This window comes from Chiloscyllium plagiosum, chromosome 11 (genome assembly GCF_004010195.1).
Source record: "Chiloscyllium plagiosum isolate BGI_BamShark_2017 chromosome 11, ASM401019v2, whole genome shotgun sequence".
Classification (NCBI taxonomy): domain Eukaryota; kingdom Metazoa; phylum Chordata; class Chondrichthyes; order Orectolobiformes; family Hemiscylliidae; genus Chiloscyllium; species Chiloscyllium plagiosum.
The window spans coordinates 49,574,794-49,596,065 of NC_057720.1; the positions used below are offsets into that span (position 1 = coordinate 49,574,794).

General features: G+C 38.8%; 1 protein-coding gene across 2 annotated transcripts in view; it reads right to left on the bottom strand.

Moving 5' to 3' along the window:
* Positions 1-21,272, bottom strand: part of fggy (FGGY carbohydrate kinase domain containing) — a 372,017-nt gene that overhangs the window by 284,663 nt on the left and 66,082 nt on the right. For both annotated transcript variants that reach the window (XM_043699282.1, XM_043699283.1), the window contains exon 5: positions 16,906-17,057. In XM_043699282.1, coding sequence (XP_043555217.1) covers positions 16,906-17,057 — 152 coding nt within the window. The remainder of the gene's footprint in view (positions 1-16,905; positions 17,058-21,272) is intronic.

A 21,272-nucleotide genomic window follows, 5' to 3' on the forward strand; every position in this document is an offset into this window, starting at 1 on the left:
TTACTTTGGTATTATTTCTTGAATTGTAGTCACTCCAAAATTGAAAATGATTCTCCAACTGTAATCTAAATAAGGAACAATGCTTAAATAAATTTTTACACCAAACCTTTGAATTGTCTGCTTCTAGATTTACCAATCAGGAATCCATTTGTCTTTTTAGTGGCTTCTGCAATTGCACTGCCATTTATTTTGTTGCTAAATTATAATAGTTAATTCACATTTCCAAGTTCCTTTTACCATTTCATTCTATGCTGATTCTCCCTTCATTAGGAAGAATCACTTCAAAAGATATTATTTAGCCTACAATATCTCAATCAAGCACCACTCTTCATTGTGCACTTGAATAATAATCCTAATTTTAACTCAGACTAGTTATTTGGCAGATAGAGAATCAAGCTGAGCAGTAAACCCCTATTACCTCACTATCAATGAAGCTGGGATGATTTTAACATTGGGGTTTTGTTTTAATATGGTTAACAGCTGCACATACATTTCATTGACTCAAGAAATAGGCCATCTGGGAATTTTCTCTGCACAAAACCACCAGCCATGTACAACATAGAGTCCTGTATATGTATATGCTGCTAAACAGCAACCTTGGAAGGCCTATGCAGTGCAAAGGTTCCATGTGAAACAGAGCCGTGCACATCAGAAGAAAATTACAAAAGTCCTTTGTAAAAAGAGGGTCAATGATCTTACAAGAGTACCAATGGTGATTTATCTCTTCATCCAAGTCAACCACACTTGACAATGCTTCTTTCAGCTTCTCCGCCACTCCAATCAATTCTTTTTTCCTTCAATTACTTATTCAATTATCACAAGGACTCACTGCAACAACTCTCTTTCTCATTCTAAACAACCTAATCATTTTCGTTGCTGCTTTATACCGCACATCAACAGCATTGTCTTCTCACATTCTAGCACTTTTCAGACCAGCAACTCCACAGATCCCTCCTCACTTCTTATTTTTGCTGATTTTACTTTCTAATTGATCACTGTCAAATGCTCACTTCTATCATACCCCTTCTCCTTCTCTCAAACGTTGCAACAAATATATAAATTGTACACATCTCCATGTATCTTTCAACAGGAACTCACTAAATTTCACCCTCTGTTCTGCAAAGCTGGGTAGTGAAGCATGCTAGGGAGAGGATCAAGATCAGGGAAGTTTACCTGATACAATAATCTTCACCCAGCAAGAAGCCCTGCAGATTAGTCAACCAGAAAAAAACTATAAGCATTCACAGTAGTGAGGCTACTGTTACTTACAGTCCTTCAATCACATCAGCAAATGTTCTGTAAGCTTCATAAGTGCATTTTGAAGCTTGTCATTTACTGTCCAACATCTCAGTACCATTTTAATATTCCTTCTTCCCTGTAGCATTTACTCAGCATTTGGAACCCGCTGAAGAAGAAAGCAGAGAGGTACATGAGGATATGAGCTATAGGGAAAGGCTGAACAGGCTGGGGCTGTTTTCCCTGGAGCGTCAGAGGCTGAGGGGTGACCTTATAGAGGTTTACAAAATTATGAGGGGCATGGATAGGATAAATAGACATAGTCTTTTCCCTGGGATGGGGGAGTCCAGACTAGAGGGCATAGGTTTAGGGTGAGAGGGGAAAGATATAAAGGAGACCTAAGGGGCAACTTTTTTCACGCAGAGGGTGGTATGTGTATTGAATGAGCTGCCAGAGGAAATGGTGGTGGCTTGTACAATTGCAACATTTAAAAGGCATTTGGATGGGTATATGAATAGGAAGGGTTTGAAGGGATATGGGCCAGGTGCTGGCAGGTGGGACTAGATTGGGTTGGGATAACTGGCCGCCATGGACAAATTGGACCAAAGGGTCTGTTTCTGCGCTGTACAATTCTATGACTCTACATATTATCATACTCTCCATCCCTACCAAGCAACAACATAGATATTGACAAACTGTGCAGCAGAAGGTAGTGAAATAGCCAATGCATGTCATCAACAAATGATAGCAGGGAAACCCATTAGTTAGCTTCATCACAGTACTGTAATGCTGAGAACTTGCCAAATAATTTCAGTATTATGTCTAAAGTATTATGTACGGAGGAGTTTAATTTGAACATGTGTGCTGTCATCTCCCACATGAAGCCATGAAATCAACTGGAACAATTTTCTGGTAGTAGCTAGGGTGCAACAGTTTATACCAGGCACATGCAGACTTAAATACCGAGAAGTTGCCAAGCATAAGCTTTTTTAGACCCTCAACACGAACAAACAAAATTTTCCAGCATCCTTACTAAAAACACGAGATGCACATTTCATAGTAGTTGACTGAGGAAACTTTCTTATATCAAAGACAGAATAGCTTAATACTGAGTGAGAAATTAATTGAAGGCAAGTTTTGTGTTAGGAGTTAAATTCATCATCTTAACCGCATTTGGCAATGTGGTCTACAGTGTGGTTTTATAGCAGCTTCTGAGTCTACATTGTCAGTATGTCATTGATATAGAAACTGACTGAATTGTTTCAATGTTCTTTTATATAGGATAAAGGGAGGGGATATAACAAGAACTGTCACTGCAGAGGGATTTTGTGCAAGATTTCAGGGCAGGTGAACAAACAGGTCATAGATGTACAGCATGGAAACAGACCCTTCGGTCCAACCCGTCCATGCTGACCAGATATCCCAACCCAATCTAGTCCCTCCTGCCAGTATCTGGACCATATCCCTCCAAACCCTTCCTATTCATATACCCATCCAAATGTCTCTTAAATGTTGCAATTGTACCAGCCTCCACCACTTCCTCTTGCAGCTCATTCAATACACGTACCACCCTCTGGGTGAAAATGTTGCCCCTGAGGTCTCTTTTATATCTTTCCCCTCTCACCCTAAACCTATGCCCTCTAGTTCTGGACTCCCTGACCCCAGGGAAAAGACTTTGCCTATTTATCCTATCCATGCCCCTCATAATTTTGTAAACCTCTATAAGGTCACCTCTCAGCCTCCGACGCTCCAGGGAAAACAGCCCCAGCCTAATTATTCTGCAATTAACTTAGTCTTTGCATCTCTTGCTACCAGGCATTGAGATGGTCCTTTACATCTGCACTTGGAGGTAGTGAAGACTGCAGAAGCTGGAAAGTTAGAGTCGATAAATGTGGAGCTGGAAAAAGCACAGCTGGTCAAGCAGCATCAGAGGAGCAGGAGAGTCGACATTTTAGGTCAGGACCTTTATTCAGGGCTGATGAAAGGTTCCAACCTGAAACGTGGGGACGCCTGCTCATCTGATCCTGCTCTTTACTTCTGCACTCCCTCACCTCCATCCTGGTATTCATCTAAAGAAAAGTTCTTCTTTACCAAGCCTTCTCCAAAGCCTCATTGTTCGGCAAAGTTGTACATCATACAGGAATATGCAAAGCACAGCTTCCAGATCTGACTAAACACCACAAGTGTTATTATATTTCAGTTCAGGTTGGTTTTTGTGGGAATGTGCATGAGACAACCTGTCATACTCTGCACTCAATTGAACATTAGGGAAATAACTGAATTATGGAGGATGAACCCTGCCTGCGTATTGTGCATAAATTGATAGGATCCGCTTCACTGATTGGAGATCAGTGGACATTATTGGAGTAAAAGCTTTTCCTACTCATAAATTAGAGTATTCCAGCTGGTGTTCTGGTGTCCAAATGACAAAATGGGTTTGATTAATAATAGCCTGATTACGAGAGAAGCCAACCACTTCTGTGAATCCTCAAGCCCTCTATTAATGGCTCTTGAGGTCAATATGGAAAGTAGCATACTTGTTAAATCTGGTAAACGGAATATCAGTGCTCTGGAGATGCGGGTGACACATGCTGCATCAGTTTGTAATCACGCAAGCTTATCTGGTAATGAAAATATCTTGTCAGGATCTTGTCAATATAAGATAGAATCTCAATTTTGGATGTCAGGAATGCTTTATTATAGCATACAAAATTAAGATTCTATCTTACATTGACACATCAGTCATAATAACTATATAAGTCTGACCCATTCATGTAACTTGCACCAAGTCAGCTTACTGGATCAAACTGTAACTTGCAGTTGTGTCTCAAGTCCAAGCTGCATGCACCAAGCCATTAAAGTGCCTATCTTTAGATTTCTCCCCAACTTAGAATTTTCTACATTATCTCTTTGTATTCACAGTACTCTGACTTTGCTATTTTTAAATTTTTAAACTCTGAAAGTTAAGCAATACAACCTTCATCAAAAAGTCTATCATCTATAGGAAAACAGTTAATTTCTACACTAACAATTTTATATTACTCATGCTGATTATTCTGCGAAGAACACTATAATATGTGAAGTACACCCTATGCTTCTGTGACTTAATCCATCCTGTATTCCACTGACTTATGTTATTCTAACACAAGTATTTTTTCTTCTTTTGTTTTCTTCTATTCTATTCATCCTCAAACTGTATCAAACTTTAAGGAGCAAAGACATTCTGTGCTTTGGTGACTTTCGAAGCCATTGCAAAAGTACGTCCCTTGGTCCTGTCAGATATGGTTGCTTAATAGCAGGAATATTAGGCCAACAGTAATATTAAATGCTGTTTGGCTGACAGCATCACAGATTGAAGAGTGAACCTGGAACCTTTCTGGTCTGCACAAATCAGTACTGAACTAGAAAATACATTTACTCATGGCCCAACTGGCATTAACCAATTCTCATGTACATTAGTCCCTTAGCTTTGTTGAACTTCCACTGCTTGAACCTCATTAGCTTTTCTTTTACAGTTATAAAGTTAGAAGGCTCCAGCTGCTCAAAGCAGACAGAAAACAATTCACATTTGGCAGTCATTAGCTCAGCAGCTGGCATTATTAGGACCAGATGAGGAAAGCAAAACTTATTCTGGATATGGCAGGAAGGAACAAAAAAAAAACAAATTCTAACTTGCATCTGACAAACATTTACAAGCCATATGTCAACTTGAAAGACAAGATATACTGTTTCTGGTATGGTATCAATTAACTCCAAAGTTTAAATATAAACATGTTATTAAATTTTCTAATTATTATATTTTGCTAATTCCCAGAAACAGTCTTTCCAGTCAAGCAATATATTTGACAAAATTAAAACCTTTCATTACATTTATGAATACAATTTGAACAAGGTGTTTCTGTAGTGTATACTTACTTAAATCATTTGTGGGAATTATTGTAAAATTTAACACATCTCACATGGAACTTGCAAATGAAAATGAATTTAAAGAAGCGACAGTTAGCTGCCCTTCCACCTGCTTTTTCATAATCTCTTGTTATACACTGTCTAGTAATATTGTTGAAAGCAATAGACATGGTCAGTGATGCCACAGAGCATGCAGTTAATAAAGTATTGCATGACTGAATTTAGCAAGAATGTACAAATCAGAACAACAAATGGAAGACTTGTTTCTACTTGATTCATATTTCTAAATAAATTACTGTAACCATAGTCTTTGCCAGTAGGTCTATCCTGTGTTTCTTGAATGTGCAGATATAAAAGTAAATGTAACTAGAATAGACTTTTCAAAAGTTTAACCATTTCTAAGTCATTATCATGCTTTCTATTTCACTACTTTTGAATGTTTTACTTAAACAGAAATCAACAAAGACTTAATTGGAGAGAATAGCATTGTTAAGGAAACTGAATAAACATGCACAGGCAAAGGATTACTATCTTCCCTTCTTTTCCATTCTTTCTCAATAAGCTATTCTCTCCATGTTCCCTTTTCTGGAGGACCAAATTACTGCAGATGCTGAAACTTGTAGTGAAAACATAAAATGCTGGAAATTACAGCAAGTCAGGCAGCATCCATGGAGAGAGGCCAAGCTAACATTTTGAGTCGTGATGACTCTTCATCAGAGCTGATGAGGTGTGGAGTCCTCTCTCCCCACCCCCCAACCCAGTGAGACTATCTGATCTTCCCTGTTTGGCAGTTAGACACACCCTGGTTCAGCCATTCTTACATTCCAATCACTTAATCAGCACTATTAGTAGCCGCACTCCTCCAGCACTCCACCCCCATCTGCCACTATTACATGAATGCTGCCCTCTCCACACTTCACAATAGCTCTAGAGTCATCTCGACTGGAAACATTGGCTTGCTCTCTCCCTTCATGGATGCTGCCTGACCTGCTGTGATTTTCAGCATTTTTTGTTTTTATTTCCTTTTCTAGAGCATTGATTGTAACATTGTTTATGCTCTGTGGATGAGCAGAATCATTACATTCAGTAACTCCTCCTAGCCAGGATCCTCATTCATAGATAAAAGCAAAACATGTGGATGCTGGAGATCTGAATAAAAACAGAAAATGCTGCTGAAACTCAGCAGGTCTGACAGCATTCATATAGAGAAAATAGAAATCATTGCATCCTCAATCATAGCATCAATTTTGAGACATTAAACAAAAAAACTAATCTTTGTTATACATTAACTGTACACAGATAAAGTCTTAAAACAGCAAAATGGAACAGTTATCCTATGCTACTGATGGAAGATATTTAAGGATATTGAATAAATGATACAAACTCCAATCTCATATGACACTAAGGCGAAAGTGAGGACTGCAGATGCTGGAGATTACAGTCAAGAGTGTGGTGCTGGAAAAGCACAGCTGGTCAGGCAGCATCTGAGGAGCAGCAGAATCGACATTTCAGGCAAAACTCTTTCATCAGGAATTCGAGAGTATGGTGCTGGAAAAGTACAGCAGGTCAGGCAGCATCCGAGGAGCAGCAGAATCGACATTTCAGGCAAAAATCCTTCATCAGGAATTCCTGATGAAGGGCTTTTGCCCAAAATATTGATTCTGCTGCTCCTCAGATGCTACCTGAACTGCTGTGCTTTTCCAGCACCATACTCTCGACTCACATGACAATAAGCTTGATGATAAACACACATGTAACATCAGCAGTCTGAATCCTTCAGGAAGTACTCCAAATCACCAACCACATGGAATAACCAGCCACAACTGTGGAAGAAAGAGCCTCTCTTAAAAGCTCTCTCAATAGTTTCTTGAAAAGCATTTTCATCATTACAGTACCCTTTCTATTCAACTGCAGTTCCAAATCCGATGATGTTCTGTACTACAATATTCCCCCACATAAACAATACAGCAATTTATCCCTCGGACAGCACTGTGCCTCACAGCACCAGGGACCTAGGTTCCTGGGGCGACAGTGTGGAGTTTGCACATTCTCCCCGTGTCTGCGTGGGTTTCCTCCCACAATCTCAAAGGCGTGCAGGTTAGATAAACTGGCTGTGCTAAATTGTCGACAATACTCAGGGATGTGTAGGATGGATGCATTAGTCAGGAGTTAAATGTAGGGAAATCTGTCTATGTGGGTTACCCTTCAGAGGGTCGATGTGAACTTGTTGGGCCGAAGGGCCTGTTTCCACACTGTAGGGATTCTATGGATTCCTTTTCCTCCACCTCCATGGTAGTAAATTAATGTACAAATAGATAATTCGATGAAAGTATAATGAAAACTCAATGAAAGCTCTGGAACGTTCTGGTTTCCTCTGACCCCTCTGCCCTTACCTTCAACTAAACAAAACTCTACAGTTTTCAAGACTGATATATACATGACTGATTACCTTTCATGTGCTCTGCCATAACGAATATGCCTTTTTGCTATTGTTATTATTTGTTTATTTCTCCCCATTTCTTTATTTCTCTTCTTCTTTCAGGTTGTCCTTTCTTCTTCTATCGCTTTATTTATTCAGTCATACAGTCATACAACATGGAAACAGATCCTTCACTGCAATCAGTCCATGCTGAGCAAAATTCCAAACTAAACTCATCCCACCTGCCTGCCTCTGGCCCATATCCTTACAAACAGTTCCTATTCATGTATTTATCCAAATGTCTTTTAAATATTGTAATTGTATCAAATCCACAAACAAACCACCCTCGGGTTAAAAAAAAAGTCCCTCGTGTCTTTTTTAAAATCATTCCTCTCACCTTACAATTGTGCCCCTAGTCTTGCAATCCCCCATTTTAGGGAAATGACACCTAACATTAACTGTATCAGTAAACACCATTATGTTATAAATATCTTTAACGTTGCCTCTCAATCTCCTACGCTCCAGTGAAAAAAGACCCAGACTAACCAGTCCTTCTTTGCAATTCAAACCTTCTGTACCTGGCCACATTCAGGTAAATCTCTTCTGAACCCTCTTCAACTTAATAATATTTTTCCGACAACTGGGGACCAGAACTGGACACACCCCAGAAGAGGTCTCACCGATATTCTATACAACTTCAACATGACTTCCCAACTCCTATACTCAAAGGACTGAGCAAGGAAGGCATCCATGCTAAATGTCTTTTTAACCACCCTGTCTATATGTGACCCAAATTTCTGTTCTCTTCCTCTCTAATACTGAAAGCAGAGCGAAGCAGACTTCATAGGCTGAAATGAGTGTTCACTGAGGAGAGGAACATGGTGAATGTTGAGATTAGAGATAGACGTTTGATTAGTCTGGATCACGTTGACATAAGTAGGGAAGATATGTTGGGTAGGCTAGAGGTTATTAAGATGGACAAATCCCCACGACTGGATGGAATCTATACCAGGTTGCTGAGGGAGGCGAGAGAGGAAATAGCTGGGGCCCTGACAGATATCTTTGTGTCATCCTTAAACACAGATATGGTGCCAGAGGACTGGAAGGTTGTCTCATGTTGTCCCCCTATATAAGAAGGGTAGTAGGAATATTTCGGATAACTACAGACCAGCGAGCCTATCGCCAGTGGTGAGAAAGTTGCTGAAGAAGGTACTGAGGGATAGGATCTATTTATATTTAGAAAATAATGGGCTTATCAGTGATAGGCAACATGGTTTTGTGTGAGGGAGATCGTGCCTTACCAACTTAATAGAGTTCTTTGAGGAAGAGACCAAGTTGATAGATGAAGAAATGTTGATGTCATATACATGGACTTTAGTAAAGTATTTGATAAAGTTCCCCATGGTAAACTAATAGAGAAAGTGAAGTCACATAGTGTGTAGGGTGTTCTCGCTAGGTGGATAAAGAACTGGTTGAGAAACAGGAGACAGAGAGGAGGAGTTGAAGGGAGTTTCTCGAAATGGAGAAGGGTGACCAGTGGTGTTCCACAGGGATCAGTGCTGGGGCCACTGTTGTTTGTGATATACATAAATGATCTGGAAGAGGGCACTATTGGTATGATCAGCAAGTTTGCAGATGACACGAGGATTGGTGGAGTAGCAGAATGCATAAGTGACTGTCAGAGAATACAGGAGAATATAGATAGACTGGAGAGTTGGGCGGAAAAGTGGCAGATGGTTTTCAATCCAGACAAATGTGAGTTGATGCATTTAGGCAAGACTAATTCGAGAGCGAATTATACTGTAAAAGTAAGAGCCTTGGGAAAAGTTGATTAGCAGAGAGATCTGGGCGTGCAGGTCCATTGTAACCTGAAGATTGCTGCATAGGTGGATAGAGTGGTCAAGAAGGCATACGGTATGCTTGCCTTCATCAGACAGAGTATTGAGTATAACAGCTGGCATGTCATGCTAAAATTGTACAAGACATTGGTTCGACCACATTTAGAATACTGTGTACAGTTCTGGTCGCCACATTACCAAAAGGAGGGTGGACGCTTTGGAGAGGGTGCAGAGAATGTTTACAAGGATGTTGCCTGGTATGGAAGGTGCTAGCTATGAAGAGAAGTTGAGTAGGTTAGGTTTGTTTTTATTATAAAAAAGGAGATTGAGGGAGGACCTGATGGAGATTTACAAAATCATGAAGGATATAGACAGGGTAGATAGAGATAAGCTTTATCCCAGGGTGAAGGATTCAATAACGAGAGGTCAAGCTTTCAAGATGAGAAGTGAAAAGTTTAAAGGGGATACACGCAGCAAGTACTTGACTCAGAGGGTGGTGGGTGCCTGGAACGCATTGGTAGAGACAGGCACGGTAAATTCATTTAAGATGCATCTGAACAGATGCATGAGTAGGTGGGGAACAGAGGGATACAGATGCTTAGGAATTGACCGACACGTTTAGACAGTAGGTTTGGATCGGCTCAGGATTGGAGGGCTGAAGGGCCTATTCCTGAGCTGTAAATTTTCTTTGTTCTTAGGTATCACTTTTAATATCTTAGCGTACTTTCATTATAACCTTAGGGAGAAGCCATAAACCAAAATAACCAAATTTACTGAATGACATGCAAATGAAAATGTACCAGCAAGATTTCACATTTTATAACTTTTACTTTTACATGAATCAGTAAACCAAACATTAGTTAACAGACAATTAAACTTTGAATAAAAAAAAGAGTAAATTTTGCTTCAAATTGTTCAATATAACAAAGATACATCTTACACAAGCACAAGCATTCCCCTTCAGCATGTATGGCATTACATAGCTGCACAATTCCAGAACAAGCTATTCTTTATTTGTGATTGGTAGGTAGGGAGTCATATCTGACAAAAATCTTCATATTTTTATGACAATTATCATCAATAGTGCACATTTCTATAAACTCTTTCTCCCTTGGGTCATAAGAGTGCCGATGGTGTAGCTTTTTATATCAACCATTAACAGACCATTTCATAGTTTGGTCATTTCTGGTAAAACATACAGCTCTTTAATATCTCTGAGCTATTCACACAGCCTTCCAGGTTTAGAACTTATTAATCTGCTCACTCAGTGGCTCATAGAACTGCTGCATCTTTGTGCTGATCACCTTCTAACTCCAGGTCTCCTTTGCGTCTGCCAGCCACATGTTCTTTCCTATGTTACCTCCTTCCAGTTGGTAATGCTTCCAGGTAGAGATTCACCAGGTGATATGGATCAGTATTTCACATTATCCAAGAACATTACAAGTGATCCCTTTACAATTGATGCAAATTTTTAAAAATCTTCTTCAAACATTCTTTAAAAAAATATGTATTTTAAAGAGATTGCAGATGTTACTTGCTGGACTACTTCTGGATTGAAGTTGTCAGACTTTACATTAGCATTACAAAGTAAAATTAGAATCTGCGCCAAGTAAGATGGTAAACAGGGCAGATGGCCAAATGCTTGGTTAAAAAGAGTGACTTCAAGAAGCATCTTAAAAGGAGCAAAAAGATAAAGAGACAGAGTGGTTTAGGTTGATACTGAAAGGGAACTACAGAGCTAAGTGTCTGAGCAGTTCAAAGTATGGCAAGTAATTGTGGAGTGAATAAAACCAGGGATGCTCAAGAGTCCAGGATTAGAGGAGCGCAAATATGTTAGAAGATGTTGGGGCTGCTGATTACAGAGACGGAGGTTGTGAAGTCAAGGAAGGATTTGAAAAGAAGAATAAGAATTTTAAAAGTAGGAAAATGTTTGACCAAGGCTCAATGTAAGCTAGTGAACACAGGGTTATAGATTAGTAAACACAGGGTGGTAAGTGCATGAGACTTGGTGCAAGGATATGGACAGCAAAGTTGCAGGGAAGCTGACCAAGATTTCATTGCAATAGTCAAGTTGAGCAATAACAAAGGCAAGAATGAGTAATTCGTATAAATTAATGTAGGACTATTAATTGAATAAATTAATTATACAAAACATACCATTATTGATAAAAAGAAGTTTTAAACCTAAGAAATTAATTATTTTTGGATTTAATTGAATTCATTCTCACACATAAGATAACAATGGCATCATCTTAAGGAACTTACTCTTGATCAGTTAAGTCTTTTTCAGTTTCAGAATCATCTCTCAACAATATAACATCTTTCTCTCCATCTCAATGAATTAGATTGTCTGCAATTTTGAATAATCTCATTGTTTTTATCTTAATTGCATTCAATGACTTGATGACAAAATCACATAACACATCAATTTGGAAAGCACAGATTTCCTTTTTCCATCTTTTTCTTCCACTGTTAACCATCCACATACTCTATTCAGTGTGAACATATTCAATGAACAGCTAGTTGAGTCACACAGCCAAGGTTGAGACACAATCTTGTAACTAGGAGAAAGTGAGGACTGCAGATGCTGGAGATCAGAGCTGAAAAATGTGTTGCTGGAAAAGTGCAGCAGGTCAGGCAGCAGCCAAGGAGAAGGAGAATCGACGTTTCGGGCATAAGCTGAAGAAGGGCTTATGCCCGAAACGTCAATTCTCCTGCTCCTTGGATGCTGCCTGACCTGCTGCGCTTTTCCAGCAACACATTTTTCAGACACAATCTTGTAACTACAACTTTGCTGCAATTTATCTGCAGGCATCTCTTGATTTAGTCAGTCACAGTATCTGAAAATATCCCACACTAATAAGCTGCATTCTTCACATAGCCAAGATAACTATTCCACACATTACCACCTTATAACTTCACTCTATCCTCATCCATTCAACCAGTGCCATGAACTTGGACAAACAACTACCCAAGGGATTTTGACATTCAACTTTGTTTAATGTTTGGAAATTACAAAATATTTTGAGCTTGTTCCACCAGCCAGACAGATTAGAACCACTGTGAACCTATCTTCTCAGGTTATATAACTTTCATTAGAATTGTTTTTGAATATTTCTTCTCCACAACCTGGATGCTGATTATATTGAAATTCATGGACATTTGATATTACGATATAATGGTGCTCACGGTTTTGCTGCTCTCTGTCAATGAACTGCTGGAAAGTAGTCATTTTGTCACTGGCATCTTATCATGGACTCTGAGCATTCTTGTTCTGCCACAACATTAGAATTCTTTTCCTTAGGCAGCTATACCAAATAGCTATTGATCTGAAAGCTTTGCTGGATTCAGCATTTCATTTGATCTACTTAAATGCACTTAAACACATTGCATTTCTGTATTATGACACTGTATTATGATTAAGACAATGAAACCATTCTGACAATTTTCCAGGAATCATTTAAGTTCAGACCATGGTGCATTTTGAACATCTTTCATTCTAACATTAGTTTGTCACAAACATAAGATTTCCTCAGTACAGTATTGTTGTTTGACAAGTTAACAAATGTTCCAACTTTTAACTTGAATCCAGCTTCTTACTTAATTTGCTCTTGAAAGAAGCAGACAAGCTCTGTTTGTTGCTTACCATGCAGTCTTTTCGATGTAGCTATGTCTTAAACTCTCATGCATCTTCGTAACGCATATCCCTGCTCCAGCCCTTCTGCACAGTTATATTGTAAATAAAACGTGCATTTATAGATAGAAAAACTGAGGTTGAATATGAATCCAAGTCTAGCATGTCTAGGTTGGAAGACCTATGCTCCCAATAAATGCACAAACACAATTCTCAGAGCTGGAAAATGGGGTCATCATATACATCAAATTGATTTATATGTTGCCATCTACAGAATGTTAAATATGTGCCGTATGATTCTTGATCTTTCCATCAAGGAGCCTCATGATTTTGAATATCTCTATCAAATTTCCTCTCAAGCTTCTCCACTCCAGAAGAACAAGCCAATATCTCTTATATTTCCATACAACTAAAGTTATTCATCTCTGAAATCAATCTTGTGAAAGCATTAACTTTCCAATGTGTGATGTCCAGAACTAATATTTTACATAGGTTTAACATAATTTTATTGCTTTTTTACTCTATGCTTCTTTTACTAAATCCCAGGATGTGTACAGTCAATTAATTATTCAATCAACTTAGAGTCATACCATAAGGAAACAGACCTTCAGTCCAACTGACCTAGTCCAATTTGTCAGCATTTGGCCCATGTCCCTCGAAACCCTTTCATTTCATGTACCCACCCATATGCCTTTTAAATGTTTTAATTATACCTGCCTCCCCTACTTCTTCTGGCAGCTTGTTCGATACACACACCACCCTCAGTTACTCCTCAGGTCCTTTTTAAATTTTTCCCCTCTCACCTTAAACCTAAGCCCTCTAGTTTTGGACTGTCCCACTCTAGGAACAAAACATTGGCTAATTGGCTATTCACCCTATCCATGCCGCTCATGATTTAATAAACCTCTATAAGGTCACCCCTCAGCCTCCAACACTCCAGAAAAAAAATCCCTAGCATATTCAGCCTCTCCCTAAAACTCAAACCCTCAAGTCCTAGCAACAGTCTTCAAAACCTTATCTTCACTTTCTCAATTTTAACAACAGCTTTCCTATGCAAAGCCGGCCAGAGTTGTACGTAGTATTCTAAACGTGGCCTCACCAAAGTCCCGTACAGTTGCAACATGACACCCCAACTCCTACAACTCCTATACTCAATGTTCTGACCAATGAAGGCAAGCATGTCAAATGCCTTCTTCACCATCCTGTCTACCTGCAATTCCACTTTTAAGGAACTATACATCTGCACTCTATCTCTTTGATCGGCAACAATTCCCAGTGCCCCATCATTAATTGTATAATTCATACTCTGGTTTGCCTTACCAAGATGCAATATCTCACATTTATCTAAATTAACTCCTCGGCCCATTGTCCCATCTGATCAAAGTCCCAAAGTTTTGTCATCTTCAATGATTTATGCATATAATCATTCCTGCATAACCCCAAGGGTTTCATTCCTGAGAAACCCCGTGAGTGATGAAATTCGTGAGTGCTGACCTCGTTTCAAATTAGGTTAAAAATAGGTTATAAATTGCAGATAAGTGAGTTTTGTCCTCAGATGTTGAATTTTGTTTTCATTTTTTGGCACAGATAGTCAAATTGGCAAGTCTTGATTTTTGGATAAAGAGGATTTACTGTATATAGACTCAGACCGTTGATTTAAATTTGTACACTTCATTCTATATTATCCCTGTGCATTCTCTCTGCCAAAATGTATCACTTCACACTCCTCCACAATAAATTTCATCAACCTTTTATTCATTCCACCAGCTATTAATGTTCTTTGAAGTTCTAAAGTATACTCATCATGGTTCATAATACTTCCAAGTTTTGTATCACCCACATATTTTGAAGTTTTGCCCTATATATCAAGATCTAGATTATTAGCATATATCAGGAAAGAGGGGTCCTAACACTCATTCCTGGGGATCTCTACTTTGCACTGTCCTTTAGTCTGATAAGCAATATTCACCACTACTCCTTGCTTCCTGCCATTCAGCCAATCTTGTATCTATTTTGCTACTGTCTCTTTTATTCCAAGAGCTTTAACATTACTCAAAATCTTTTTATCAGATGTTTGGATTTTCATATTCACCATATCAACACCATTGCCCTAATCAACCTTCTCTATCTTATTTAAAACCTCAAGATGTTTGTGAAACATTTTTTTTTCATTAACAAATTCAAGCTGGCCTTCTTTCATTAACTTGCTTTTGTCCTGAATTATTTTTTCCAAAGTGTTCCCCACCATCCAAGTTAATCTGACTGGCTTAAAGCAGTTGGTCTGACACCCTTGTTCTGAACAAGACTCAATTATTTGTATTTACACCAGTCCTGAGTTAAAGGATGATTAGAAAAATATGGACAATGCCAAGCAATTTCCACTCTCACTTTGTTCACCATGAGCTTCTCCACAGCCATTTGAGATAGACAATAAATGCTGTGCTAGCCAATGATGCCCATATCCCAAGAAGAAAAAAAAGAAAAAAGTGACTTTGGCTGCATAATAATGGTCCTTGTCCATTATTAACTTTTAGTATATATAGTCTATTTCCTTATCAACCTTAAATCCTCCAATAGTCTGACAGACCTCTTCTTTCACCATGAGTTGGCCGTATTTTCTTCCTTTGTAAAAGACAGATTTTTAAAAAGAGTATTAATTTATTACCTCATCCACACCCCTTGCTTTCAAACATAAATCCTCTTTTTGGTCCATAATCAGTCCCACTTCTCCTCTTAGCCTTTTTTTTGGAACAATTTATAAACCTATAAGAAAAACTGTACCAAAATTGTACCACGAGACTAATTAAACCAATTTCTATTTGAAATCATAGTGTTTTTGGGAGTCCTCAGCTGTCCTACTGTCTGGAATAGGAACAATATTATCAACCCCACTTCATGGTGCGATGATCAAGGGTCTTCTACTCCAGATTCTACAGTGATATCTCAGTTCAGAGCCACATGTGAGTGCACACATGAGAATGTAGGTATCTTGAGCTTTTGCCAAATGTAGGCAATGGGAAAAGTGACATGAGTTGGTCATTTACTTACTGAAAAATGGTCTTTCCTGTACAATTAGCTTCATCTGCAAATGAGTGATTAGTTGTCAATCTATCAGCTTTACAATGTAGACTTGAAGCCAGAACCTAGGCTTAAACCACTAAGTGTGCCTCTCTTTTGCCGCTCCATTGATTTGTGAGCCAGATTCAGGCTTATACCTATTTTGAAGGTGTATTAGAGGCTTGGGATAAGGAACTTCCTATTATGGGAATTTTCTGTCCTCAACCAACCCATTTTGCAAATTTCCAGTAACTGGAATTAGAAACATGAACCAGTGACCTTGTGTCTCATCAGGTATCCCACCTTTGTCAGATTTTCCACACCCATCTTTTATCTTGGGAGTGAAGTTTGGGCTTTGACACAAATGTCTGGAACTGAAAATAGTTTTGATTTCAGCACAAAAGACAAATATAACAATAGTGATTTTAGATAGAAAGGCATATAGCTATCGAGCTCACACAATAAGATGATGTTTGGAGAATTTTAATCTGTTAACTCCAAATCAACCTCATAAGCTTTCTCTGTGAAGCACACTTGTAGATGTCGGCACTCTGTTTTATATTCCTGTAGAATTCGCCTTTTTGCCAGATTTATTCCATTCGACGTTTAGTTGAAAATTATACTTATACATTAACTTACATAGTGCTGATATAGAGTAATAACCTCAGTTCCATATTCTCCTGGGATATTTCTTTAATAACAGTTGTAAAGAAGATAAAAATGCAAAAACAGATACACTTGCAAATTTTTTTTTCTGCTTAGCATTGCTTTCAATACCTCTTATTTGTAGTAAAGAGATTTAAAAAAAGACTTACTTCTTTTAACCACATAAGTTTAGGTGGCTGCATTTCTGGAGACATTACTCCACCTACATACTTTAGCACATGGTGTTTTGTTTGATTTATGCGGTCTGCTTGATCAACTGCTCTGTGATCCATCCACATGATAACATTCCTGTTGTTTATGCCTGCATTATGTGAAGCAGAAAATCATCAAAACCACAGCATAACACAACTTTCAATAACATGATTCCCACAATATGTCAAGAAACAGAAGCTGCATTCCAAATATCACGACACATTGTCGAGTAGCAATTATTTTTTGGCAATGAAACTAACTTTCCAATCATTTCATCCCTGCCTTAGAAAAGCAAATCCAAAACCATATTTTGAATAACATAGATGAATACAGCCACATCTATAATCGAGCAAAGCAAAACCAGGGAAATCTGCGCTTCGCGTTTTTTGAGTTTTGTTAGGCCAAATTGGCAACAATATATGTTTAAAATGGAAATACCATATTACAAAATAGACTTTTGAAAGATGAAGTTTGATTCTGAATCTGTTATTTAATAATCAGTCTGAAAACACAGATTAAACATGCACTAGCATGCATGCCACCTGTACACAAATAACAGTGAACTTATTTTTATACACAGTAATAGCAAGTTTAACTTAACAATATTTTTCCGTAAACTTAAGGTAACTATATTTTGAAATCAGTAACATTTACAAAATAGCATTTGAGTAACAATCTATGTTACCTTTTTGATCCAATTAATCATATTGCATATGCTTTTTAAATGACAGACTGGATAGGTGCACGTGCTGTGCAACATGGTGATAGATGGGTGGGGGAATATGTAAATAGGGTGCACAGGACTCCCCCTATTGATGTGCCAATCATCAGCGATTTCCTTCCCACCATTTCGTGCCCTTTCAAAAATGGCCTTCATATTCTAGTCTGCCTATCAGTGCCCAATGTTCTATATATTTCCTAATCAACTCATTCAGAGCTGTCATTGCGCACAGTAATTCTGGAGCACATGGGACTTGAATCCAGGCCACACAGCTCAGAGATACAGACAGTGCAACTATGTCACAAGATCCCTTGCCCAGTATTTTAAGGCACTGAGAGTGGAGGATGTCTTTAACTGCCAAAGAAATTTTATTTACTAACTACAAGAGTCCTATGTGAGATCTGTCTGATAATTTCTTACGTCTTATTGGTGCTAAATTCGGATATCAGCTGCAAACTAATTCATGGAAATATAAAAAAACACAAAAAATTAGCAAGTCACTGATGTGAAAAGTAGAGATCATTATACCGATTCACTATTTCAGTAGAAATCTCTTGGAAATGGTGATTCTGATTGACGTAGTAAAGGAGTGCTCTAATTTCCTTTAATAACATGCTCCCCCAAGATAATAAAGGAAACACATAAATGACAAAGTTTACTAGTCACTCAGTCTCAACAGGGAACTGGGCTCAGAGCAGGAGTTGCTGTATTAAATCTGATTCAATGTTTGTGGCCTCTTAAATGGAAGGACAAGATCAATAAATTTATCTCCAAACAATACAGTCTCAACTGTGAAAAATGCCAAGCTAGTATTGAAGATTCCATCTCCCAACAATACCCATATATGTTCCTCCTTTCAGCAAGGTCGCCATGACAAAGATCCTAACAGTAGGTACAGGATTCTGGCAGTGTGGAGGAACAGCCAGATCTTGAGTTCCACGTACATAAGTCCCTCAAAGTTGCCACCCAAGTTGATCGGGCTGTAAAGAAGGCGTATGGTGTTTTAGCTTTCATGAGCAGGGGGATTGAGTTTAAGAGCCACGAGGTTTTGCTGCAGCTCTATAAAACCCTGGTTAGACGACACTTGGAATATTGTGTCCAGTCTGGTTGCCTCATTATAGGAAAGATATAGATGTTTTAGGGAGAGTGCAGAGATTTACCAGGATGCTGCCTGGATTGGACAGCATGTCTTATGAAGAGAGGTTGAGTGAGCTAGAGCTTTTCACACTGGAGAGAAGAAAAAAGAGAGGTGGCTTGATAGAGGTGTACAAGGTAATGAGAGGCATAGATAGAGTAGATAGCCAGAGACTTTTCCCCTGGGCAGAAATGGCTGTTATGGAGGGGTCATAATTTTAAGGTGATTGGAGGAAGGTATAGGGGAGATGTCAGAGGTAGGTTCTTTACGCAGAGTGTGGTGGGTGTGTGGAATGCACTGCCAGCGGTGGTAATAGAGACAAAGAAATTAGGGACATTTATACGACTGCTGGACAAGCACATGGACGGCAGTAAATTGAGGGGTGTGTAGGCTAGGTTGTAGGTAAATGCTCGGTGGGCCAAAGGGCCTGTACTGTGCTCTACTGGTCTATATTCTATTTCCTCAAATAGTTAACATCATGCCCTGGAGCAACAACAAAACAGCTGATATTTTTGGGCAACTGTCCTGGACAATTTTTTCGAATTGACCTCATATTAGTGCTTCCATCATCAGATTTTTTTTGTTAGGAAGAATATAGTATAAGTTACTCATGGAATGTTATAAAAGGTTTATCCTGCAAAAGGTTAATTAACTACTGAAGATGAGGACTACCTCAGTCTCCCTTCACACACAGCATCCAGTCACATCTCACATATTTCTGCCATTGAAGAAGCTTCCTTGCTCCAATATACTACACCTCAGCTAATGCAGGAAAACATCTAGTAAGCCTTCTTCACCACTCTGTCTACATGTGCTGATACCTTTAGGGATCTATTGACTTGTACACCAAAGTTCCTTTGTTTGTCACTACTCCCTAGGAACTACCAATCATTGTGTACATACTGCCCTTAATAGACCTCCAAAAATACATCACCTCGCACGTTTCAGGATTAAATTCCATCTGCCATTGCTCTGCCTAGTCTACCAGCTGACTGATATCAGACTGTAGCCCGACACAATCCCCCCAGTATCAACAATACCACTAATTTTCATGTTATCTGCAAACTTAATAATTAAACCTTTTGCATTCAAAACCAAATCATTAATGTAAGTAATCAACAGCAAAGGTCCCCACACTGATCTCTGTTGGACAACACTGGTCATAGACTTCCAATTACAAAACAAAGGCTTCCAATTACAAAACAACCTTCCATCATCATTCTTTGCCTCCTTTTTTTAAAGCCAATTTTGGATCTAGCCTGCCAACTTGTCTTGGATCCAATGGAGTCTTACCCTTTGAACTAGGAGAAAGTGAGGTCTGCAGACGCTGGAGATCAAAGCTGAAACTTTATTGCTGGAACAGCACAGCAGGTCAGTAGCCTTCCATGTGGGACCTTGTCAAAGGCCTTACTCTTGTCCATGTAAACCGCATCAACCACATTTTCAAAAATCTCCATTAAATTAGTCAGACAAGATCTCCCTCTAACAACTCCGTGCTGATTATCAATGATCAATTCCTGCCTTCCAGGTATCAATTAATCCTGTCCTTCAGAAGTTTTTTTCCAAGTCCTGGGCAACTTTTCTTTCAAATTGACCTCATATTACTTCTTCTATCATCAGATTTTTTGTCAGGAAGAATATGGTGAAATTATTCATGAAATGTTATAAAAGGTTTATCCTGCAAAAGGTTAATTAACTACTGAAGATGAGGACTACCTCAGTCTCCCTTCACACACAGCATCCAGTCACATCTCACATATTTCTGCCATTGAAGAAGCTTCCTTGCTCCAATATACTACACCTCAGCTAATGCAGGAAAACATCTAGTAAGCCTTCTTCACCACTCTGTCTACATGTGCTGATACCTTTAGGGATCTATTGACTTGTACACCAAAGTTCCTTTGTTTGTCACTACTCCCTAGGAACTACCAATCATTGTGTACATACTGCCCTTAATAGACCTCCAAAAATACATCACCTCGCACGTTTCAGGATTAAATTCCATCTGCCATTGCTCTGCCTAGTCTACCAGCTGACTGATATCAGACTGTAGCCCGACACAATCCCCCCAGTATCAACAATACCACTAATTTTCATGTTATCTGCAAACTTAATAATTAAACCTTTTGCATTCAAAACCAAATCATTAATGTAAGTAATCAACAGCAAAGGTCCCCACACTGATCTCTGTTGGACAACACTGGTCATAGACTTCCAATTACAAAACAAAGGCTTCCAATTACAAAACAACCTTCCATCATCATTCTTTGCCTCCTTTTTTTAAAGCCAATTTTGGATCTAGCCTGCCAACTTGTCTTGGATCCAATGGAGTCTTACCCTTTGAACTAGGAGAAAGTGAGGTCTGCAGACGCTGGAGATCAAAGCTGAAACTTTATTGCTGGAACAGCACAGCAGGTCAGGCAGCATCTAGGGAACAGAAGATTCGACGTTTCGGGCACATGCCATTC